Consider the following 26737-nt stretch of genomic DNA (forward strand, 5'->3'; position numbering starts at 1 on the left):
CATGCAGCCCTAGTGGAAACCATACAAATACAAATGTTAAACATCCTTGTTTCAGCAGGCTAATGTGAAGTAGAACTGTCTTGGCTCATTTTTTAAGCCATTGATTAATGGTTAAGTACTGGTAATACCCAAGACAATGAGCACATTGCAACAGTGTGTACCGGGAAATGTAAGTATCTTGTACTGATCCAGAAACAAGCCTTCTGAAGTGTTTTCGATTACACTTTTAAACTCAGCTTTTTGTTGCCACCTGGTGTCAAAAACATGCATTGAATACATTTTTTTTATGAGACAAGGTCCAACTCCAAATCCAGCTCAGGCCATTTATTTTACGTTATGTTCATTTTAAAGAGTTCATGATTTAAAAGTTGGAAAGGTACTTATATATTATATATACCCATAGATAACTAATTGCACAGAGCCAGGAGTTAATTCCCTTATAAGTAAATTTGCATCATTGCACAAGAACCACACAAAAAAAACTGGTTACACGTTAGCATGGAAAATGGGCAGTGGGCCTGATTTCAGCATGGCACATATTAACAGGATACAGGATTACTAATTTTAAACTTAAAATGTCCCTTGTAATAAAATAGTAAATTAGGAATTACTTTACTCACTTGATATACTGTACATAGGTAGTAAGACTCCCACTTCATACCACTTTAGTAGCTTTCAATTACATCCAACATAAGTGTAAAACCTTTTTTTTGTGGTCTTCACTTAACCAAATCTTATTTGCAATTAAGGCAGTTCAAAGAAAATGTCATTTCCCACTCATTTTTTGTAGACTGATTTCACCACAATCCAACACAATCACACATCTTATAGTAACCTCCAATTACTCCTGCAGTCTTTGTGTTGCAAACATCAATGTTACACTTTTAACATTAAAATAAAGTAATGAAAATCAAAAGTAGAAAACAAGAAGAAAAATGTTAATGCAATAAACAGAAGAAATGAATTGTTGTGAATCATACCTTAAGGCTAAGAATAATGGACTTGAGTGTGAGAGCGATTGCATATGTCAGCACAATGTTCTCCAGAAAAAGTCAAAACCACTAATAATTTTAATTTCAGACTCAATAAAACATCTGGAAATCTTGAAAGAAAATGGCAAATGAATGTTAAACCAAATTAATGCAAAGATAAACCTCCCGTAAACTGTAAATCAAGCTAGAAAAACTATGACACTTTGATTTGCATTATTCAATAATATAGGACAGGAATTTCAAACATTGAAAATTTTTAAAAAGGCAATTCTGTGACCAAATTATTTTCTAGTCCTTTTGCATGTAAATTATAAGTTTTTTTAAAGGGTCCAAGCAGCTAGTTTAAGTTTCACAATGTCTCTTTTCTGTTTGAATATTAAATATGGCTGGACTCACTTTATGCATAATTAACTTGATGTTAAAAAAAGCTGTATCCACATTTCATTCTACTTTTGGTAAGGCCTATTTACAGCTTGAATGTCATAAGTAAAACAGTTTAATTTTAAGAGAAGAAATCCAAATGATAGTTCCATCGTGACATACAATGGCTCACAAAATCGTCAATTTCTGTGAATCAAGGTTCATTATACCTATCAAATTACACTTTAAGCTGAAACAAATTTAGCAAGTGACCATATACCTCTATGAGCTAAGTTCAATTAGATCTACAATGCACCTCACTCTCCCTATTTTATGTTAAATATCTTAGCTTTAACGAAGATATCCAATTACACAGCGATTCATTCATTAACCAAATACATTTTTACTTATGGCCACCCTAAACCTTTAAAGATATTTTCAAGGACTTAGAAAGCAAACATTTGAATGTAATTATCAAGCTGGAATCACAATTGAAGGTTGAAAAATCACATTTTAAATGCTTAGGGAAAAGTGCAAAACGCAATCAGGACAAGAAAGTATTTCTTAAAATTCTTTATTCATAAACTTGATGCAAGTTTACAAATTACTGTACATGGTCAAAATTACTCTTGCAATGAAAAAAGAAAAAAAAAATCAAAGCATGCTAACAGTGCATAACTTGATAACCTGCCCACCACAAAATGGCGCCAAAAGGGAATCCCGCAATTAGAAGCCAGTATTTCAAACCAGTTTCCAAACGCTGCCCAGTACAAAGAAAACTGGTTTATATTTGTCAGGCCCTTAGTCAGAGCACATTTCATACTACAAAATGGATCCATGTAAGTTTCCTTTTGCCATGTGTGGCACGAGCTCAACAGAGCAACACTCAAGAGTTGATACTGCAGAGTGAAAAAAATGACACAAAACCGAGTTTTGCAAGCTCAAATGCTTAGCTAATTTTCACTTGCACATTTAAAGATGAAAAATTTAGTTTTCAAAATATTAATCACTTTTTAAAGAGGTTTTAAGACATGAAAATAAACAAGATGTGGAGACTTCATTACTCACAAAGACTTGAGGAAACCCCTCTGGTTTATTACTGTTGAACTACTTAGGCCTGCCGCCATGCAGTGTTCTGAAACTTACAAAAACGTACAACCAAATATCTAACACTTACACAGAACATGAATCTCATACTTCAGACTGGTTCCACCTGCATCAATACTCCTGTTTTGGAATCATATTCTAGAATTATTTGTTAAATCAGTCCTGCTCTCTTAGAAATGTGAATGCCCAGATCTTTGCAATTCACAATATATTCCAGTCCACTGTATAAAAAGCTTACAATCCAAATGTTTAACTTATACAAACTATAGCTTTCCGATTTCAAAAAGTACAATCTCCACTTCTGAAGCAGTTTTTGGACTCTCTCTAGATGCTCATGGTAGCCTTGTGCAAAGTTTTATCAAAGGGAAAAAATGAATACAATAGGCAGAAGAGATGTTACACAGGGTAAGATTTTTTGTAGGATCAGGTGACAATTTGTTGACATCTTGCAAACTGATAGAATGTATCCTGAAATTTTGACTATAAACCCCATAATATAGCACTGTCTAATTTACAGCCCCTTTCTCCACTTGCCTGATGCTTCACATAAACTGATTTGATAACTAAGAAGCAGTCCCCACCACCACATTTATCTTCAAAGTCTTGAATATTTATGAAGAGGAGAAAATAAGAAAGAAAATTTCTTGATACATTTGCTTATCAAAACAAAACATTCTAAATTATAGGCCACTAAGAAAAACTCTTGACAATAAGCGTAAACCTTTAGTCTTGCATTCTTAACTTCTACAATGACTCCCTAGAATAAAATCCTTGATTCCTGAGATTTCTGTTAAACGTTCTCCATATAGAATGTGGGGAAGTTCTTAAAATAGCCTTATTTGTCAGGTCACTACAGTGGTTGAAATATTCTCACCATGTTTTGCCACAGGTGTCTTGATTATAAAGAATATAAATACATAATCTTTATATTTATAATATGTAGACAAGTCAGTTAGAACAAGTTTTTGCACAAGACTGACAATTCTCTTTTCCAATTTATGAGCTTAAGGAAATCGAATATTTATGCCATATGTATATTCTAAGACACAAATCTGGCTTTTGGAATTGTTTTAGTTTCAACTTTGACGGTATATTGTGTTTGTGGGTCAGGTTATAAGTGGGGGTGACTAACTTATGCAGGTATATAAAGAAGATGTAATCAACAATACAACATATACCCATCGCTAGATTTTACAATAAAGATTGCTAGTGCTGTAAAGGGTTAGTACATGGGCCAATCTACAGCAGAATGCAAGGAATCTGACAAAACGTTAAAAACAAATGTTACTGTCTATAAAAGACCACTCTAGGTAATCCCTATGCTGGTTTTAAGAAACTTAAACTGTAGAAAGACCCACACATTGGAATTCTATTCAAACAACAGGGGCAACATTAAAATGCATCCAACAAGTATTATGCATAACCGAGTGCAGGGTTTCTCTTGGATTTTACAAGTAACCCCAGTATTTTACTGAACTTTGCCAAACAATCCCTCACTGCTTGAAAAGTGAGGACTTAGAAAATTAAATGGAGTGTGGAAAGATATTAAAATTACAATTAAAAAAATATTTTTAATGGGGCTTTCTTTTGTAAGGCATAATAAATAACTGTGGTCTCCATAGATGGGATTGATGGATCTGAAGAATTCATCTACATACAACTTCACAATGTATTGTCACTCAATAGACAAACAATGAATTAGGATCAACTGGAAAATGAAGAGAATGGGATCAGCAGCCTTTATTTTTCACTCAGTGTCCATTCACATATAAAATGAGTGTATATCAAGAGATGTGAGAGCCAAGGGTGGTCCGTTCAAATGCAGACCTGCTGCTGTGGTGGTGTGCAGGCCGAGTATGAAAACTACAGCAAGTGTCACTATATTGCAAGCATTTTATCATTTATTTTGCACACACAAAATTAGCTACTCACTGGTAACAATGCAGAACTGATCCTTCTCCACAAACTTATACTCAAGAGGCTTGTAAATTGCCATTTTAGGTAAAAGGCCATAACAATGGCTAGAACCTATTTACTTGCAATTAAATTTCTCAACTTGCAAAGTATTTTGTGAATACAGATGTTAAGCAGGAAGAAATTCATTGCCGACATTAAGACTGTGATAAAAGAGCCACCACGCTACTTGAATTATGGTTCATTAATGATGAATCTTGCAATCTATGAAAACAGGAATAGTCGCAATGTCAAAGACAATGATTTATGCTTTATTTTCACTTTATGAAGATATTATCCATCAAGCATTTTGTAAAATACTCCTTTATCAGCAGCAAACTTCCTGATTCAAAACGAAAAATGAAGTCTGTCTGGACCCCACACCTACACAAGGATACCTTCTGGAGGGTGTTAAAGAGTCAAACGGAGTATGAGTTTTCTTTTTATAACTAGTAAAGTAAACCTTACTGATTACAATTATCCAACTGCCTTACCAGGTCAGGGCTTATTTTATGAGTAGCCAATATAGCCAAATGCCACAAAGTCTGAAGATATTCTTCCTTGGTGGCAATAACGCCACCATGAAGATGGGCTAACTACATTATTCTCAATAAGAGATCCTTAATTGCAATGTGTATTCCTGCTTTGATTTGGCTGATTTGACACTTGATTACACAAGCAGGAGACTTTATACATGTTGCTTTACAATCTTGGCATATTACACACAAACAAGCCTATACAGATATTACCTGTGGCACATTATGTAATTCAATTAAGGGCACCCATACCAGCTTCTATCAAAACACCAACATTTAAAATTAAAATCACTAGCCATACCTATTGACACTAAAAACTTTATGTGAATAGCTGGTGGATACTTAATTGCATTTATATTAAACACGTTCTGGCTTAAACCCTTCACTTTCCACTTTCAAGCATAGAAGTAAAGCCTTTCAAAGTATTTGGCTATAGTAAGATATTAAAAGATAAGCCCTGACTGTGTATTTCCCTCTGTCAGGCTGCTAATACAACAAGCAAGCCTGCCCCAGCCTTAACTTATTTTCTTAACCTATGATGAGCTTGCTTAACCTAGGTTTCAAACAAAAATGCAAGTATCTGATGAATACATAACATAAAACGTTAGGACAGCGTAAACCCCACAAACGGCAGTCATTGAAACGTTTAGCCCATACGAAGAATGGGGGGGACAGGTGGAGAGGCAGTCTGTGTGGAGTTTTTTCTTTTTAGTCTGCTGAATGTTGAGAGAAACAGAGAGAAGGTCAGGCCACATGGGCCTGGCAAGATAAGGGTCAAGAGGTCAGTTAGGAGATTTACCCGTTGGTTATATGGTCACCAATAGGGTCAACCCAATAGGGGTCACTCCCAAATAGATAACTTCGGAGTCAGAGAAAAAAAAACAACAACAAAAGAACAAAAAAAAGTGTTGACCCTTAGAAATCTGGTCCCAGTGCACTTCTGGAGGAGCCCGTCTTTTACCCATCCTCTTTAGGGGGTGTATACCAACCTGAAAAAGAAAGACAGTTTCTTCATAAACTTGTACATACATCTGCCTTCTCCCCAGATTTACACTACAATTGCCAAGATTTAATATTCTCCTTCAGCAAATCTCATTATTATCAATTAATTATAAATAGGAAGTGCTTATCTCACGAATGACATGCAAGGTATCAATCAAGGATCTGTTATCCTTAGGCTGCACCACAGTTAAGAATGCAAATAATACATGCCATAAACACGGTAATGCACTCCAATACAAGCATAGCATTTCACAATTTTAGCCGAGATCATTAGAAAGAAATACAGCATCTTAAAGAGTAGTCCGCTTGAGAGCAACACCATATGTATGCAAATCCAGACAAATACTATGGGATAGATCAATGTAAATAGCAGTAAACCTACCATTCTTTTCATGAATCTGCACCAGGGATTTGTATGACTGTTGTGCTCTGGCAAGATTGTACTGGTTCTGAAACATTTAAAAGGAAAAACAGCCTAAGTGTAAAGAGAATGGGTTACATGCCTGTTCTATGCGTCACAAAACATTTATCTAGGATTATAAAATGAAACAAACAACAGCACTCCTCTAGATCATGTACAGCAGTTCATTTTAGATACTGAAAGTGTCCCCAATAGAACACAGAAAAGGATCTAGAGAAAAGAAAGGATTCACTCATTCTACCTCTGATGAGTAAAGGGAGGGATCAGTGACTCCTGAGGGTAAAAAGTTAGGTCAAGAAAAACACCAAAATTTCAAGTAAGAAGTTTAAAGGTCACGTAGGTCCCCAACGGGCTGATCATACTACTGTGTCAATATCCTGTTATGTCACTTAACTACCTAAATACTATAGTGTCATACTACATACCCCAAAGGCCAGTTTTCCATCTGTAATTTCTTAATTGCTTGCAGGGATAGTGCAATATAGTACTTGTGCAAATTAACAGAGCATGTTTAACAGATCTTGTTAATTCTTAAGTTTGTCAAGTTACTGACAGGCTTATATTGTGAACAGTGCTTAATCCTTTTATTAAAACCACATTATTTATAAATTCAGGCTCACTAAGTCATAGGCTGTGGCCCAATAACTCCTGGAGAAGGTGACACATTCAAGCTTTCACTTCATGATACTGTTCCGAATATAAAAATTCGGAAAATATTTATAGCCTATAACATAATAGAACCCAAACCCTTAACCTTAAATTCTACCTCATCCTAAAACCTTAAAAATTCAGGTTCAGCAAAAAAATATATACCAATGCACTATGTACTTCTGTTTAACTTGATATTTATAGTCTGAAGGAGCATCTTGATTGATGAACAGTGAAAATATAAAAAAAACACATATTTCTGTTATATAGAACTTTCATAAATCAGAAAATATTTAGTGTTATACCTTTGAAAAATGAGAAAATTACATGTTATTATTTCAGCAATTATTGGTTAAGCTGTGATGTTTCATAAAATGTTTAGATTTGCAAAGGATTGTCAGAGGAATCTTAAAAGTGCACTAATACTCATGAAACATTGTTTCAGTTCGAAAAGAATTCTAAGTGAAATTAAACTCAAGCATTTTAGACGAGTTATTCCTGAATGGTAACAGCATATAAAAGTAAACGTTTTAAATTCCTTGTCTTGCTGATAGGCTGTATTTAAAACATGCTTTTGAAATGTTGCATTTCATACATTACAGCTTATGTTTTCAGAGAAAAAAAGTATAGAAGTAATATAAGAAAATGCTTAAGGTAACATTTAGAAGATTTTGTGCAAACTTATATGGCATGTAAAATTACTGGTCTTCAGATGTGGTTTTGAACTACCTTTGTACTAATCTACAATTTAAATTTCACATATGAACTAGTGCTTAACCTCTTCTCCTTCACTTTTAAGTTACTAGACAGATGTTTAAGAGCTGCAGATGTGGAGGATGAATGTACAACCAGACAGTAAACTAATTTAAAACCTCACTATTAGACCAGCCTCTTGCATCCTCAGAGGTATAAGACATCATCAAGCTTAGAGTACCAAGGCTTTATAAGCAATATCTAATTAATATGCAACTTAAACAGCTGCCAACATAGAGCCCAGAGTTCTGGGTCCATCTATAACCTCTATGACCTCACACACCTGAAGAAGGCTCCACGGCTGAAGCGTTGTTTCCTTTCTTTTCAGCATGGAATAAACCCGTTCCCTGATCCATTGCAGCCTACGCATGCCGACGCAGCCACCTACTTGAACTACTTAATCTATAACCTCTTTTGACTTTAGGTTGTCCAAAAAGCTTCCGCATAAAACATCAGCTAACAACCGACTGCTTTAAATTTACCTAAAAATTGATAATACACTTAACACATTAAGGCACTTACCTTATTGGCTCCAAACTGCACTCTGGCTTTTCCTTTAACTAAAGTGGCGTTAATCTGCATGATGACAGACTCTATGGAATAGGCACTGCTCCAGCCCTAATCAAGAGAACAGATCCAGAAACTGTTTAACATGTAACAAGGTGTGTGAATTATAGTATGTATGGTCTTATTATTTACATTTTACTGAATTTGCTCACTTGTAAATGACTTGCAGATTACCTTGCATTAGGACAGAATAAATAGCAAAACATTATTCTTCATAGATTTAGGGAGTGAACACTTATAAATACTCCTCCTTTATTCAGAATATAACTTAAATCTAAAAATATATCTAAGGATTTAAAGTCGGTAGGTAAATAAATTATCTATATGCATGGGATGTGAGGAAGGTAAAGGAAGCTTTTTGTATAGCAATTGGCATTTTTATGTTACTAAAAACTGGTACATGTAGTTTGGCACTTACAGTTTCAATTCCATCAACAGATTTCACGTTCTCACCTGCTTTGTAAGAAGTTCCATACACAAGGCTCCTCCACCAAGCACATAACTGCAAAAAGTAATTAAAATAATATGTTATACAATTTCTTATACCATGAACTTAGCAAGTTAAGCTTTTTTAGGAATGATATATTTTAAATACTGGAACTAGAAAATCCCAAAATAAAACTGTGGTTTATTTTAGAAGTTAGAGAAAATCTCAAAACCCAGATTTTACATGCTTAAAGCACTTAAACAAAGTTTCAAACCTACAAACAAATCCTTGTGTAAGTATGAAAATGTGTTTTGTACTGACAAACAGTTCTGAAAGCTTCCACAATAACTAGTTATGAAAAACAACTTTTTAAAAGTGAAATACTCCCACACAAATCATAGAAACAAAGTCAGCTAAATTTTTACTGTATGGAAATAAGACAAAATTACTCAAAAGATGAACTAAAATAAACTAAAACAGCAGCATACGAATTCTTATTGAGCATATGTTATAAACAGAATTAGTTACCATTGTGACCCATTTTGATATTTCATCCATTGTTTACACGCTTAACTTATTCTTTATTTTACTACAACTGGTGTGATAATTATGCATTTTGAAAATAAGGCTGACTGTTCAAACGTCAAATAGAAAAATCTAAATACCCCTTTCGTATGTTATGTTCAAAGCCTTTAAAAAAGTAAATATTGTACTGCTTAGTTTGGAAAAACCCTGATAAATGATTGGTCTCTTAACCTTCCCACAAAGTTCTGTATGCGTTTCATCATACCTAGGTTTGTATATCTTGCACTAATGCATAAATAACAGTAAAATATAATAATTTCTGATGAAGTATCACAAAACCTCTTTCCCTGTTTTACATAAAAATGCATGATACTTACCCTCCAGAAAGAACAGGTGAAACTACCCGCACAAAAGGGGGATCAAATGGGAAATTGTCCTGTAATTTAAAAAAGTATGTAAACCTTTCCAAATTTAAACTTCTGTGAAATGTATTAACAACTACTAGATTCACTTATACTATTAGATATTATCTATCATGAAAAAGTTTACTTTGAAACATTTAATATGATGCACAACGTCACTAACTTTTGGGACCAGAAAGGCAATAAAGCAAATGCTTAACTTCAAACAGCTAATGTCAACCAAGCTACTTACTTTGTAAGAGAAATTTAGGAGGATGTAATCCATCCCTTCCTTTTCCTTTAAAACCTGCAAGTCACTATGTAATGGACTATCTGGATCCACCCTGAAAAGTGAAAATGACAAGACAACTAAGGATCAATTCAAAAAGAGATCAGCAAAACCATTTTGAACATAATTAATGAACTCCATTCATTCAGAACTCCACTTGTAAAATACTGACAACTTAACAGCTACACTACAATTTAACCTACCAATGCTCTCTTAAAATGATGTAAAGAATCCTAAAATTTATTATATTATGACAGACATAATTATTGACCTCTTGACAGAGGTTTTAAGAATAAGAATTTTATAGTACCATAATTGTATTTATATGACATGGCAAGTTACAACTTTATATAGTTCTCCATTGCTACACAATGGCTAGTCTTTATATTACTGTAGTTACATCAAATACAACACATGGCTAAAGCACTAATAAGGACAAATTACAGAAATGCAGAATTTTCAGCATAGAATTCAGTCAAAGTAACTGTACAACACCTAGGAAAATCTTCACTACTTACGTCCGCAGCTTAACATGCCATTCATAAAGGCTATCGTTGACAAGTTCCACAGAATAGATTCCTGTAAAAAGGCATGTAAAAATTTCTGCTTAATATTAAAGTCATGTTTGAATTTCATGGAAACCATGTACATTTTCCCGTAACCAGTTTTCAAAGAAATTGTGACATTCAACAAAATCAAAAATAAAATGTTAGTTTTATTAACAACTATGAAATGTAAAAAGAGCCAACCAATGAGGTTTATTCAATAGAGCTTATTATTCCCTAAACACATTTGAAGGACATTATCTTGGTGAAAACTGAAGTGCAAAAAACTTTTCATAAAGCTTAAACTTTTAGAACTACTTTTGGTATAGGGTACATCTGAAAAGGACATTGGGTACTTCTGTTAGACCCAAAAACTAAGATACAATTCTAGATTTGTCATCATTCAATACTCTGGGTTTAATAAGTACTTAAAGTACAACAGACCTTGTCATAAATGTGAGAAATTGAAAAGCAGATACTTTTAGCTCCCCAAGCACAAACAGCCTCAAGACTCATCCCCAAGCCCTGACTTCCTGCTCACAAACCTTTAAAAGGGCTTGCATGCTTTCCAAAAGGAATTCCAAAGGAGCTCAATGCACCATTGGAATAGTGTTTCTAAAGGCTCAGCTCTAGAGGATGTATTTGATATGTTTCCATTTCTTATTTGTTGGGAGTTGCGATGCAACGAGAAGCAATGTCCTATTCCATCATATACAATCGACTATCAAGCTGGTAGAGTGTCTGATATTGCAGATGTGCACAAAGAGGAGGCTGCCATATTTTAAATGCAGTGTACTGCTATAGCTGTTATATTGACCCGAGACTGAAAGAAGGAAACGGATCATGGCAAGACACAAAACTGAAAAGATAACTGCAGAAAGACCTTAGATAAAAAAGAGAAACTTAATACAGAAAAAGTAAGGACTGGAAGAGGAAACCGACCGGAATATGAACATCGCTAAGGTTACAGGGCATGTGAGACAGTAAAACCCTTTTCCTCTATTTTATTTAAACTGTTTTCACTGCAAGATAAATGTACCAGTGGCAGAACAGTGCCCCCAGCATTTAGTAAGTGTAACAAAGTTAGGAGCTCAAATATAAGCTACAGTGCCTTCAGAAACTATTCAGACCCCTACACTTTTTCCACACTATTTTGTATTGTAGACTTATTTCAAAATGTATTGAATTGATTTTTTTGCCATCAAACAACACACAATACCCCATAATGACAAAGTGAAAAAACATTTTTAGGAACTTTTGTAAATTTATTAAAAATAAAAAAAACTGAAATCTCCCATTTACATAAGTATTCAGACCCTTTATTCAGTACTTTTTAGGACCACCTTTAGCAGCAATTACAGCTGCAAGTCTCCTTGTGTATGCTTCTACCTGCTTTGCACACCTGGATTTGAGCCGTTTCTACCATTCTTCCTTGCAGATCCTCTCAAGCTCTGTCAGATTGGATGGGGGTCATTGGTGAACTGCAATCGTCAGGTGTCTCCACAGATTTTCTATGGGGCTCAAGTCCGGGCTTTGGCTGGGCCACTCAAGGACATTCAGAGACTTGTTCGGAAGCCACTCCAGCATTGTCTTGGCTGTATGCTTTGGATCATTGTAATGCTGAAACGTGAATCTTCACCCTAGTCCAAGGTTGGTCGCGCTCTGGAACAGGTTTTCTTCAAGGAACTCTCTGTATTTGGCTCTGTTCATCTTTCCCTCAATCCTGACCAGTTTCCCAGTGCCAGCCGCTGAGAAGCATCCCCACAGCATGATGCTGCCACCACCATGCTTTGCCGTAGGGATGGTATTAGCCAGGTGATGAGTGGTACCTGGTTCACCAGACATGGCGTTCAATTTTTGTCCTTTAAGTGTCGTTTGTCAAACTCCAGACGGGCTGTCATATGCCTTTTACTCAGGAGTGGCTTCCGTCTAGCCAGTCTACCTTAGAGACATGATTGACAGGAGTGCTTCAGAGATGGTTGTCCTTTCGGCAGGTTCTCCAATCTTTACACAGGACCTCTGATGGTCTGTTAGAGTGGCCATTAGGTTGACCAAGGCCCTTCTTGCCCAAATACCCAATTTGGCTGGACAGCCAGCTCCAGGAAGAGACTTGGTGGTTCCAAACGTATTCCATTTGACAAAGATGGAGGCCACTGTGCTCCTGGGAACCTTCAATGCACTGCCATTTTTTTACCCTTTTCCAGGTCTATGCATTGACACAATCCTATCTTGGAGGTCTATGGAGAGTTCCTTCATGGCTTGGTTTTTACTCTGCCATGCACTGTAAACTGTGGGACCTTATAAAGACAGGTGTGTGCCTTTCTAAATCATGTCCAATCAAGTGAATTTGCCACAGGTGGACTACAATCAAGTTCTAGGGACATCTCAAAGATGATAAAAAGAAACAGGATGCATCTGAACTCAATTTGGAGTGTCATAGTAAAGGGTCTGAATACTTATGTAAATAAGATTGTTTTTTATTTTTAATAAATTTGCAAAAATTCCTAAAAACGTGTTTTCATTTTGTCATTATGGGGTATTGTGTGTCAACTGATGGCAAAAAAGAATCAATTCAATACATTTTGAAATAAGTCTATAACACAACAGGGTGTGGAAAAGGGGGAGGGATCTGAATACTTTCTGAAGGCACTGTAGGTTTCTTTTAGCTAGCCGTTTTATTTTGTCCTTTATTTTTATGTTCCAATAAAACTACCAGACCCTCTCAGGATGTGTCTGTGTGCTGAGACCAGTCTATATTTTATGCCCCCTTAATGACCATGCCCCCTTTACCATTACAATATATATTATTTCACCAATTCAGAGATTTAATCCTTATGAGATAGTCACTCACTTGTATTATGGCAGCCAAAAATGGTCAATTAAAAATGATGGCCCAAACATTTAATCAATATGCAAACCTATACATTTCATTGTAAAAGCATGTTTAAATGAATTTTTTTGATGCTCAAATACATCTCCAAGACTAGGCATGAATACAATACTTTTGCCCCTTACCTGACTTGTAACTCTGTGACCTATAGATCTCCCTGAGTTCTTTCATGAGGCGGTCTGAAGCCTGAACTGATCCAGATACAGCACCCTAAAAGACAAAGACTAATCAGTATTTAAAATAACAGATTCCAGAACACATTTCAAGCCTTTTAGTTTCTTCATCTCAAAGCTTACAATGAGATGTTATTTTATTTTAACAAGCAGATTATTTGGTGAAGAGCATATTTAACTGCTGTAGCTAAAGATTAAATGCATATAAATGCATGAAGTACTAAAGTAAAGATGTTTAGTGAACAAAACATTGCACGACTTAAAAGGAATATACATGTACAAACGATGGTGTGCTCTCTTTTCTGGAAAGAGTACAGTGTCTATAATTTGTCCATCTGACATGAATATTAATTTTTAAGATCCATCACATGTACAAGAGAGCATGTGAATATAGGATCAAGTAAACTCAACCCAATCCTATGCATCATGGAAATTACACGTCTCAATGGCAACTAATTATCATGAAATAATACCAGTTTTATACCGTCTAGAAATATACAACCTAAAGTGAAGATACAGGGATAAGTTAAACATGCTGTACTAAAAATATTAAACTTCAGACTTGATTTAACAGCAGTTTTGAGAAGTGTACAAAGTAGACAAATAGTAAGAAACAGATCCAAAGATTAATGTTCATTATTAACCTTCCACGACTATCCAAAAAATCATTTATACCAAAGCATACCATTACATAATTTATATGTTCCCACATTGGAATAGTTTATTCAACTTTAAAAAAATAAAAGAATAAAACTTTCTGCCTATAAAATAACATTAAAATGCATATTAAGTATAACACGCAACAAGTATTCTCATAAGAGATTAACTGCTTTCACTTTGTGTTTGAAAATTACCTCTGCTTTTGATACTCCATGGTTAGTTATTCTTTGTAAATTTAAACTTTACAATTTGAAGCACAGCAGCAGGATAAAAGTCTTGCCAAGCAAAGGAGGGACAAGAGTAATATCAGTATGGTACCACCAAAGATGGACGTTAGCAACAAAGACTGGCACCGTAACATGGAACGTCACTTCTCTGGCAAGGAAAGAGGGTGAAACAGTATCAACCATATCTAGTCTTGCCTCCAAAAATAGCACTGGTTCTTAGAACCAGTCTTCTTGATTGATTTCCTGCTCTGAAATGGGCCCCAGAGGAACTGGTGCAGGTGGTTTTTTAGAGATATTCAACTCAGAACCAACAGGACACTGGACAGACAAACAAGGCCCCAAAAGATCAGTACTTTATTGCCTGAGAACATCCAGCTGAGGACCTTATGCACCCATTGGTTGATTCTCATTCAGGAAGAACTGCCTCAGCCATGGAGCAGCAGCCAAGCTTTGCTCTTGAATGTTTCTGCCAAGAGTGAAGTGGCTGAGATAAGAATCACCATCACCCAATCAGAAGTCAAGGTTCATGAATAAAAAACAGAGTTCAAAAACCTCTATGTCTTCTTAGCAAGTGATGATAAGTGGGAATGTGGCTCATTAGCATCTGCACTGGTGGTCTGCAGGTCCTCAGTGGTAAAGCAGGAGATAAGTTTTTGGACAAAGCACTTGGTTTAATTATTGATCTAATGGGAAGTGATTCCCATCTAGTGATTCCTGTCCTTCTTTGCAGTCATGAATTTTGAAGACTTGACCAAAAGGACAAGACGGAAGATACAAACTGCAGAAAAGGTTTTTCTGCAAGATTTCTTGGCATTGCTCTACATCACAGTGCAAAGCTCAGCTATTCAGGAGAGCCTTGGAACACTATTCCTTTGGATTAAGCAGAACTAGCTGAGGTGGCTCAGGGCACCAGATAAGGATGTCTTCTGGGAGACTTCTGTTGGAGTTCTACAAGGTACATCTCATTGCACTCAATGATAACCCAAAAACATGTTGGAGGTATAATCATCTCTTCGCTGGCCTGGGACAATTTGGGAATCCACCAGAAGGTGCTGAAATCTGCACATTCAATCTTCCACATTCGACTTGGTTCTGTTACGACCCTGACCAGGAAATGTAGATTGAAAAGAGATGGTTATAGAAAGTCAAACCAAGTTTTGAGTTGACTCCTCAAATGTGACTAGTATGACAGCTTATTGTAGACAATTTAAAATCAAATTGCAGAGTGACAATTAGATGTAAAAATGTAAGGCAATTAGATCGGCAGGTAGTCACTGCTAATTGCAGGGTACGAAAATGTTTGTGATATTGACCGGAGTGTAACTGTAGCAATGATTATACTTTTAGATTGAGTGAAAAATACATTCTTCCACACACAAATCAAAACACTCCCCACTACCCCCCTAAATGTATGAAATGTCACCTTACCGAATGAGCACTTACGTTCAAGTGGTCCTGCCTCTGATTCTTCCGGATCTTCTCCAGGATGGCCAGATTCTCCTTCTCTATCCCATCATCCTCCGACTTTTTCCCATCCACTGGTTCCTCCTCTTTCATCTCATAGTGGTCCAGGTCTTCAATATCCTGCTAGCAAAATACAAAACACCTATGAGACAAGTCTTGATTTTCAACAGTTGGTATTAGAAAACTAGGATATAAAAATGACCTCTCCCATTTCTTCCTCCTCTTCCTCTTCTGATGTCACTTCTTCTGTTGTTCCATTCTGTAAAAACATAAGAATGTAAGGATTCCATGTTTGATACAAACTAGAAACAGCAAGGTTTTTATACCAGTTACAATAATGTAAACTTATTAGTTTAACCTAGTATGTCTAGTAAGTAGTAACCCAAATGAAATGAACCTTTCATTTGAATATTTCCTATAACATTAATATTGGGTACTTAGGTTTTTTTAAAGACCTATCTTTCATGAAATGAAAAGCAAAACCAACATAACATTTTTGCTATATGCAATGAATTAATAAAAATGCAAAAATTAACAGCATTGCCATAGGCACTATGGCTTATTTGTTTCTCCAGGTCCCCAGTTAAAGAGTCTGCACACCCTCAACATTTTTGATTAACTTTAAATACCAACAGATACCAATTTTTCTACTTTGTGTTCAGTTGAGTATGTTGTATAAAATAATCTCCTTTGGTGCTAACAGGTACTGATTAACATTGAAGAACTGTTTCAGGAGTCATCAGTAATGCAAATTGTTTCCTTGTGTTTTCCTATTGAGCATTAAACTTGTTTTGGGGGCTCTAAAATGTCATACAATAATTTAGTGTCACCTGGATCTTAAGGGTTAGATTTGTAGAACATATACTCTCTGTTTTACCGGTCCAGCAGGCAGGGGCTGATCAAGCATTTCCACATCAGGATGCTGTGGGAGGTTATACAGCCGGCACAGGTCACAGATCAGACGCTTCAGCTGTTGCAGGAGCTGGGGAACCAATCACAAATTACCAAAGTCAATCAATGCAGGCAGGTATGCGGCATCATAAACATTTTACTATATATATCACCATAACACATGTTCCCAGTGCACTATGAGCTGTAAAGAAAATCCTCATCCTTTCTCAGTAGCAAAACTTTTATAGTTGACAGCCTGGGTTTCTAGATCCTTTTCACTTAATTGAGAAAAGCTGGGATGTGTCTAAAAAAGTAAAACAGACTTGACCATATACTTTTGCAACTAAAAGCTTAAATTTTCACCCAGGCAATCCTGGCACTTCAAACCCAACCCAGTACAAGACTTTGAATAGTTCCATTACCAAATTCATTATGGAAGTGGTTGGAAAATTTCTGTAATGGAATGAATTAAAAACAAGAAATGCCCATTCGTCAAAGACACTGAACTCTTTAAAGTATTCTGAAAAAGTCCATTAAAGCTGATGCATATAGTATTGGACCAAATGAAATGTCTTAATTAACCAAAATACTATATCTCAGTATGTATTCATGTTAATAGACAATTCCAAGAAATGTTGGTATGCACAGGAAATTACAGAACTGTTTATAATCACGTAATACTGGGTAACTATAGATACAAATTTATCTCCAAGCTCTAGATTACAGAGTTATTGTATGTCCCTGAAAATCCTTGTAAGACAGGTTTTGGCAAAGCCAGATACCTGCCTTAGGAAACTATCTCATGTCAATAACATTTTGAGCAAATCACTTACTCGTATGCTAGTTTTAGATACTTTGCACATATATTTTCCATCAAGATTAAAATCTGGAAGGTATACCACTATTCATTACATTACCTTTTGAAGTATGTTAAAAGAATACATGTTTCCATGCAATATTACACATATTTCATAGTATACCATTTATGAACCTTCAAACTTATAAAACACCAAAATCTATAAGCCATAATTAACTTTAAACAAAAACATATATAACAATAACAACAATAATTGTTAAGTTTTACTGCTTGTCAAAAAGCCATGTACTATGCCAGGTTATTCACATAAGTCTAAGGATTGACAACAAGTAACATCCCAAAAAGGGAGCTATCTGAAAATCTTCTTGGTATCACAGGGAAGTAAATCATTTTATTCTTCTAAATGATATTATGGTAAATACAAGTGAAAATGCTTACCACTATCATATAATCTGTTTCTAAATAATACCATTTCAAAAGCTGTACTGTTCATTTAAAAGTGAGTGAAAATGTTCTATATCAAGGTTTAAGGATTAACATGGAATGTTAGGATGCACAAAAAGCTATGTTTAGTCTAGCACAACAAGACAAGACTTTTAATTCTTCCCTTTAGCATCCTTCATGTGCGATTCTATATTAAGCAAATAATGTTCGTGCTGTAAATGCATTACAGATCACAATCACTAAAGGCTAGAAGGTATTAAAAGTTTTAAAATGTTCAGTGGAAAACTCGCTCTTAATAGTGAACTTACAGGTCATACTTTTTATATTGAGCATTTTGGAAATATCAACTGAATTAATTAATATATCTTATAAATGGCATTATAAATCATATATAACATGAAGCCAGAGTAACATTGCTTTTGAAAATGAAGGTCATTGCCAGATGCTTTCCGATAAGTCACTTATGTTTCTCTTTAATGGACAAAGCACGACCAATTCAAATGCGGTGGCTTAAGAAAATTGCCTTAGAAGACCAATTTCATAAGAAAAAGTAACTTCTGGCCTAGGAAGAATGAAAGATCCTTGGACCTTGTGAATGGCTCTTAAATCTTGTTGGGCTGCCTTTGATTTCTGTGTCAATGTATAATATAATTCAAAGAAAATCAATCGAGTTCCAAGACCCATTATAATTGGACATATTTAATGGGGAATGAAAACCAGTCCTCATTTCTGTAATAAGGTAAGGTTAAATATGACAGTTCCCCAACAACTTTCTTATAGTGCACTATGACACCATTATTATCCACAAAGCATAAAAAAGGCTAGTATAAAACTTTTTTGAACAAATTAAACAAGAAAGGAAATGAAATAACATTATTCAAAAACACAATTTTACATTAAATTGTGCAGTAAAATAATCCAACGTGCAATTCAATTGAGCTCTGAACCAAATTCATTGTTTAACAAATTTATAATCGCCAAATCCACAGTGAAGCTTCCTTCTGTTCTGGATTAATCACCCTTAATTAACACCTCCTTTGATTTTTTTTTAACAATGCTTCACACTGCACAGAAAACCAGAGTCATAACCACAGATGGAAAAGTAAAACACTATAGCATAGCAGCTTGCATCAGGCTATACAGTATCTCTGTGATATTAGTCACAATTGGGATGTTAGACAACACTATGTATATCATATATAATATATATGTTATATATGATTTATAATGCCACACCTGAAGAAGGCTCCACGGCCGAAACGTTGTGTTCTCTTTCTTCTTTTTTTCAGCATGGAATAAACCTATTACTTGTTCCTTTGCAGCCTACGCATGCTGACGCAGCTACCCACCTGAACTATGTATATCTAATACATTACATGAGCTCATCCTTACTACTTTCTTTAACTTGTTCATTTTATGTACATTCTGTTTTTTGTACCCTGTAGAGCCTAGTAAAATCTGATGCGGAATTCAATGGATTCATACAAAGCATTTCACTCCAGATTTGATTATGTTGAGGCTATTTTCTAGCAATATGCTGGCTATCGAGCTGCAAATTGCAATATAGTGGAATCTGGCAATTTACAATCACAAACAAGTTTAACAATAAAAACACAAATATCACAAAATCCACCCACAATAATGTGATAAATTCTTTATCAACATCCTTTGTTATTGCACTCCAAACACCGGACATCATTTTTACCCTTTCACTACCTCCTTTCCATGGTCCATTACAGGTGTCCAGTTATTTAACTCGAAGAAAGCTACAAGTTTAAATGTTACACTCACAGGAATGAAAGAAAAACAATGTGCATTAGGCTATCAAATCCACGTTTCTCATCATTGAATGAGAAACATGTACAGGCTGTAATTTTACTTACCAGGGTACTTCCCTTCCTGACATCCTCAAGACGCTCTAGCACAGCCGCCAAGCTGGGGTCATCGGAGTCCACAAACCATATTGGGGGTGTAGAGGGGTACGATTCCTATTGGAAAAGAAGAAAGTTAGTTCACTTGGTATATTTGGTACAAATGTACATCCTAGGTGACCAGAAAAAAGGCAACAAAAAAAAGTTCATTTTTGAATAACAGTTCAGAGATCATACCATTGTTTCATTTTGGCAAATTTACTTTATATACTGGAACACTGAACAGCAATCAAAGCTATGTTTGCATAATGTTCCATAGAACCTAACCAAATGTAAAACCACTTTGTTCCACTTGTGAACGTCCTTGCAGAACTACTACAAAAGGGCCATCAATTAAATTAATGTTCATTGCATGAAATCAATTACACTTCATCTTACAAACAGGAAGGGTATCATTTGATTACAGGAAGGTAGCTGCAATTGTGAAACATCACCAAAGTTAGACTTTGTGAGACCTTTTTTGTGAAATGAAATTGCACAGAAGAGGTACGTAAAAGGAGGTGGGCAAAATTAAACATTAGTTATCATTAACTTTAACTTTATACTTTACCCAATTTCTTTTTACATCTTCATGACAAACACCATAAGAACATCCCCTTTAACTTGACAGAGACAAACCTAAACAGAAGCTTGGTCATTACAGAAGGCTAGAAGCTTAGAGCAAATAAAACAAATTATCTTTAATTTTAAAACTAGAATACTAAAAACGTCACTAAACCACAAAATGCAGGAGTACAAAACAGTGGTGATGGAATCAATTTACACTTTAAGGTTAAGTATTAATACTGTAAATACATTAATCATTTCAAGTGAATCCCCAATATTAGTCAGGTTTGTTTAAGCAAAATTACTTTCAGTACTGTAGACCTAAAACTGAAAGATACTGGACAGCCTTTCAAAATGTACTCTATGCAACTTTATAACCATCTAAAATGACAATAGTATACAATACACAGAACGAAAAACTATTTTCTAATTTTATGATTATGTAAATCATATGTATTGGAACAATTTTAAATTAATTTCTTTCTGAACTCATCCTAATTATTTTTAAACAGAAATATTGTTAGAGATCCTTGAAAACAGAATCTACATTGAAATGTTATGTAAACTCTGACCTAAATTTTATAACAATGCATGATCAGCACACAGTTCTATGAATCTTTTGAAGCTACAATTTTGTGTTTTGGGATTTTATCTTAATTTAACTGCAAAGAAACAGATTCTGTGAAATGTACTATTCTTTTTAAAGATGTCAGGGCTCACTGGGTGTATGTTTTGAAAACATTTGAAGACATTTGCCAAACTTGGCATTATTTTCTTATGAATCTTAGAAACTCACGTATCTCAGTAACCACACTCAAAGGGTATCTCCATTAATACACCTAATGAACTACTTAAGCGATCAAATACTGTACTGTTCAGTAGGGAAGACAAAACACGTGTAAAACACAGGATTACAAGACTCTCTAGTGGTACAGGTCAGGAAAGCCAGAATCACAGGCTTGACTCTGGTACGTCCACACACTGAGTAACTTGTTTCACAAAAGGGAAGGTTAAAATGTATATGCAAAAAAAAAGCAGATAAAAAGAACAAAGATCTTTGAAACAAATTAACTAGATGCTGGAAGTTAGTATCAGTGAGCAAAATCAGGCTGGCATGGGTGACCCATGGAGACATACCACACTACCACACTGTAAAGGCACCTAACCTGCTACTTAACACATGGGGTTCCCAATCCTGGTCCTGGAGGTACACACACCTGCTGGTTCTCATTCCATCTGAGGTTAGCTGCCTAACTGAAGCCTTAATTGAACTAACAAGTTTTGTTTCCCCACTCATAATTTCAGATGTTTTCCTTATAACATAAGGAATACTTAAAAGGCAACCACCAATACGTCTAAGAGCTGACAACCATCAAACAGTTCAAATTAATTCTATTATTAAGTCAATTAAGGGATCACTTATGTAACTGAGTTCAGCTGAAACAGGAACCAGCAGGTGTGTGGTCCTTCAGGTCCAGGATTGGGAACTGATCAACACTCAAACCTTACTATGGTTCAAAAGCTTAAACCTGACTGTTACCTCCTGTTTGAATTTTTGGACTTCGTGTACATCATGTAAACCAGAGAAATGAGAGACAGACACTACATATGTTATTGCAAAATTGAATAGCCCAAGCAGATTAAACTTGTGACTTCATGAATCCAGGTATACTGTAGGTGTAACATGATCGCTACAATGCTACAAGCCATTTATTAATAAGGCAAATATTAAATATTAATGTAGAAAGGGGGTGTGGGAGTGCATCTAAATTAGTCGAGCTCCAGGATGTCAAGTAAGAAGAAAATATTTTGGCTGTGCAACTATCTTCGGGTGGGCTGAGGCCAGTGAAGAAGATTCCACAGCCGAAAAGAAAAAAGGTTTTCCTTTCTACTTCTCACGAGTGGAAATAACCTCTACTTGTTCCTTTGCAGCTCACACGCTGACGCAGCTCTCCGCTCTAACCTAAATTAGCTGAACACTCCCCCCACCTATGTCTCTCTCTTTCAATACGGGGGTCGTAGCCTGCCTTGTATAATAATCGTGTAAATAGCCAACTGCGTGTCCTGACAGAAAAAAAAACTTTGGAGCTGGCTACTGCTGAAAGCTAACCCCGACCACAAGTGGCGCAGTATAGTTCGGGTTGAAGATGCTTATACCCTAGTAATGTTTCCTCCCATATTTTTAATTCATGAATACAAGCGGCCGACTGATTGAATGCTGCAGCCTAATTATAGGGTACAGAAAATAATCTCCGACAAACACGCTGTATTCATGTAACAAAGACATACAAATGTGACTACAAAGTATCGCTGCGCGATAAACATTATTCACATGACTGTAAACAAGCTATGGAGAGGAACAAGACCTCTCCCCCACCTCTTACAGGCCTGCAAAAAATTATACGAATAAACTGTGCATTCATATCTTAAACCAATGACTGATACGACGCTACCTTTTAGAAAGGAATCCACATTTAGAAGCAGCATCCTAAAGAGAAAAACAATGGATATACTTCTACGTAGGGGGGGGGGTGCATGGAGGTTTAGGGTATTGAATGTTTAAAACAAAACAACGGGTTGCTAATGCGACATGATCACAATTGTAGCTGTTTTAAATATGGTATTTTTTTTCCATAAGATGAGACAGCTCGCAGAAATCTCAAAACATCTGACGTATCTGCTCTTCCGGTCTGAATTGCGATGTTCTTAAAATATAGGATTCATATTAAACTACGATGGTGTAGGACAATAAAATGTTCCTGTAATCGTCTTTATGAAGATCCAAATTCCCCGAGAGTGGATCTGCCCGTCTGCCAGTGTAGTCGACCATCCTCCGAAATATACGTTTCGAGTTTGCTTGGCCCTAACTCGTCGGAGCACGAACCGAGGGGGCCCGCTCGCCTGCTTTCTCCCCCCCCCCACTCACCGTGATGTTGCAGTGGATGATCAGAAGCTTTTCTCCGGTAACGTTAAACTGGCAGCTCAGCTCGTCGGGTTTCCAATCGATAATTCGGAAACGCTCGTGGTTCGGGTCGAAAATGGACTCCAGAAACTTGAGCTCGGCCTTCAGCCCCGACACCGACATCTTCCACTCATCTCCGGCCGGGCCGCGGGGGAGGGGGAGAACTCGGGACCTATTGCGGCCAGGCAGCGCGTCTCAACCAAGCTGCTAGCAACAACAAAGAAGGGAAAGACGATTTTTTTTTATAAAACAACGTTTTCTGAATCTTAATGCAGAAAATAACGCCGCCCTTTAAGCCCGCCCGTTGTCTTTCCGCTTCTCAGAGTTCCTTGTTGTGCTTTTATATCTTTTTTTAAACTTATTTATTGGTTTGAAATAATAAAAGCCCGCAGAAAATAAGCCCAATTCGGGCACACCGACTCGCACAACCCGGCGCTTAACTGTGGCTCCTTCTGGGGTTTAAAGATGGCGTTACAGCCTGAGCCCGCAGAGTCCCAGCAACCCTTGCGCTTCCACTGGAAGAGGGGCGGAGAGTACTGAAAAAATGTAGCTAACAATTTTCACACCAGTTTCATTACTTAAGAGGAAATATTTTAACACCATAATCATATAACTGTAAGTCAAATACGTAGTTTATTTCGTTCTTTTCCTAAATCGCAATGTAGTATTTTTATCAGTAATCTTTCTGACCTTAGATACATTTTCTTTTCCCAGCTAGATGTTCTATTAATTTTACCAGTACTGTTTTTTTCAATATGGAAACAATACAAAATCTAACCAAAATCAGGAAATTTTGCAGTCCCACAGATCTAACTAGAGCCAATTATTCTCAGCTCAACTACTCTCTTCCAATATGAATTTTAACTAGTGAAATGTAAAACCTTTCTATTCAAATACTGAAAACCCTTCACAGAACAATGTGAGCTCTAATAAATCACAAAGCCTATCAGATGCAATTAGGTAACAGAAAATAACTTACCAAATGGCACAGCTCAACCTGGACTAGCTATTTATTCTCCTGCAACTAGGACACTAAAATCCCTTGAAGTCACTCATAAATTAACTTATTCACTACAAGTTATTTTCCCTCCCTCAATCCCACCTTTTATACATTAAATAGGTTAAATTAAATACAGTTAATCTGTTGACTCTTCTTTCTCACTTTGGCAATGTTGTGTTATTTTTTTGTCAAATGCCACTTTTCTTGGAATGCCACTAGGGGCAGTAAGCAAAATCCTAAATAAATAATTCCATATTTCTAGTAGGCCACAAATGCAACCTTCCTACATCACAGTTTCTGCAATAGTTTAAATGGCATTATCAGTAATAGGAATGCTTAAAAAAGCTTTGGAGATTGTTCTCAATAACCATTTCAAATCAAATCAAAGTTTATTAATCAAATGCACATCAATACAGCATGCAGCAGTAGTTGCTGGCAATGAAATGTCTTTTCTACAAGCTCACCGGGGGGGTAAAAATTAAAATCACAAAAGAAGGTTACATAATAACACATAATAGTACAATAGAAATTGAAAAAAATAAACTCAGACAATACTCAATATGAATAGAGCTGCTATGTGTCCAGGGTGTATGCAATATATTATATATTAATATTATATATTAATTAATATATATATTATGTCCAAGTAGTGCAGTATGATGAATACAATGAAAACTGTGTGTCCGTGAAGCCATTACGGGTGATTTGCTAAAGGAGCTGCAGGTTAATTACTAAAAAATATATAGTTTCCTTGCCAAAAAATAAAATATGACCTAATAAGAATTAGTATAATTTTCCACAAAATACATTCAAAAGCTGAACAGATATTAATAGCAGTTAACACACTGGACTGTCAAATTTAGGTTTTCTAATACTTCATAGAAAGAAGAGCTTGTGCAACAATTAATTATGCATCATCATGTATCACCGTTAACACTTGAAGAAAGCAGGAACGGATAACCAATCCACCAACAAGAACTGTTTCTACCAATAAAATATTATTTATGAGCACTTTTCAAGAAATCCGTTAATGAAACAATTGCATGCACTATATACAACAGAAGCAAAAAAGTTGAAAAAAGGACAACAAAAGGATAATAAAATTGACTCTGAAACCAAGAATGAGACTATTTCACACATTAAAGGGTTTAAAAAAATGTATGGGAAATGCCGAAAGTTGCAAAGTTTCTAATGGATTTGGGCAGAGAGCCATAGATGTGGTGCTGCACATAAGAAGAAAGCATCACCTATTGTGTGGAGCCTGGTCTTTAGTGGAGTAAGAAGACCAGAATCAGCAGATTTAAGGTTAAGAACTGGACTATACCTATAAATATTAAGTCGTCAACCAAGATCTTCCAGTGCCTTATGGTGGAGCAGCAGATACTTAGAAATGATGATCCCAATGGCTTTTTTTAATAAGAATAACTATTATTTTCAACATTCTCTCCCTTCTAACCTTAGAAAATAATTGTACATGTCGACAGGTATACTGGAGGTAGAATAAAAGTATCAGTGAATTATATCTTTAATTAATTCACCTAACATTTTCACCTTTCCAGTACTTACCTTCTTATTCCATGAAAAATCCATATAAGATCCGTGTTTAGTACTTTAAAGTCCAGTTGCATTTAAATTTGTTTAGTTTCTAAGACACATTCTATAGGTGCCTCTTTTACCAAACCAACAAAAATAGACAGGGGAAACATATAGACAGGGGAGATATTAGAAAAAGCTTCCACTTTCATAATGTCAACATTTAGAAAAAGAAATGGGTATTTATCAGCAATATTAAATTGAAAACCGATGTATGTGCACTTGTATGTGTTTGTCTTTACAAAAAATTGTCGTTATAAAAATGTACAGCTACTGTATATCACTGTTTTCAAGAGGTGGGAAACAGTTCTGCCTATATTCTGATTTCATCTTCATTAGAAAGATGTAAGTTCGAAAGACATCAAACAAAAGAAAGATGACATACTGTATGGGATGACCCCAGATAAAAAAAAATGATTGCTGGGAATGACACCAATTCAAAAGTATGCAAGTGTAGTGAATGTTGTTAGACAGGTTCTCGATAAAACATTTATAGTGACCTTCCTGATTATCCCTTTAAGGTGTAAGATGATATGAAGAAAAGGGAACTATTCTACACAAGGAAGGTGTTTCAATTGTTCTGTTTTTTTTTCAGTTTCTGGGCACAATTTCT

The 26737-nt window shown here is 35.7% G+C and overlaps 1 protein-coding gene across 2 annotated transcripts; it reads right to left on the reverse strand.

The window, feature by feature from the left end:
* Positions 1-1912: 1912 nt before the first annotated feature.
* On the reverse strand, positions 1913-23998 carry LOC148831432 (ubiquitin-conjugating enzyme E2 Q2). Of its 2 annotated transcripts, none has more exons than XM_088920602.1 (13): positions 23496-23998; positions 19976-20080; positions 16818-16922; positions 16143-16199; positions 15920-16060; positions 13542-13626; positions 10500-10560; positions 9946-10036; positions 9669-9727; positions 8793-8841; positions 8295-8390; positions 6333-6399; positions 1913-5937 (listed from the first exon to the last, which is right to left on the reverse strand). In XM_088920602.1, the coding sequence occupies exons 1-13, from the start codon at positions 23652-23654 to the stop codon at positions 5906-5908; spliced, it is 1107 nt and encodes a 368-aa protein (XP_088776728.1). In that variant the 5' UTR covers positions 23655-23998; the 3' UTR covers positions 1913-5905. The 2 variants fall into 2 exon arrangements, with proteins under 2 accessions (XP_088776728.1, XP_088776727.1); XM_088920601.1 differs by having other exon boundaries at positions 15905-16060.
* Positions 23999-26737: the final 2739 nt, after the last annotated feature.

This window comes from Atractosteus spatula, chromosome 7 (assembly GCF_055471065.1).
Source record: "Atractosteus spatula isolate fAtrSpa1 chromosome 7, fAtrSpa1.hap1, whole genome shotgun sequence".
NCBI classification, from domain to species: domain Eukaryota; kingdom Metazoa; phylum Chordata; class Actinopteri; order Semionotiformes; family Lepisosteidae; genus Atractosteus; species Atractosteus spatula.

Coding starts and splice junctions, on each gene's coding strand:
- LOC148831432 (XM_088920601.1), bottom strand. CDS start 23,654: ATGTCGGTGTCGGGGCTGAAGGCCGAGCTCAAGTTTCTGGAGTCCATT. Junction 16,200..16,817: donor AGCCCCTGCCTGCTGGACCG/GTAAAACAGAGA, acceptor ATGTTTTTACAG/AATGGAACAACAGAAGAAGT. Junction 5,938..6,332: donor GCAGATTCATGAAAAGAATG/GTAGGTTTACTG, acceptor TTTCTTTTTCAG/GTTGGTATACACCCCCTAAA.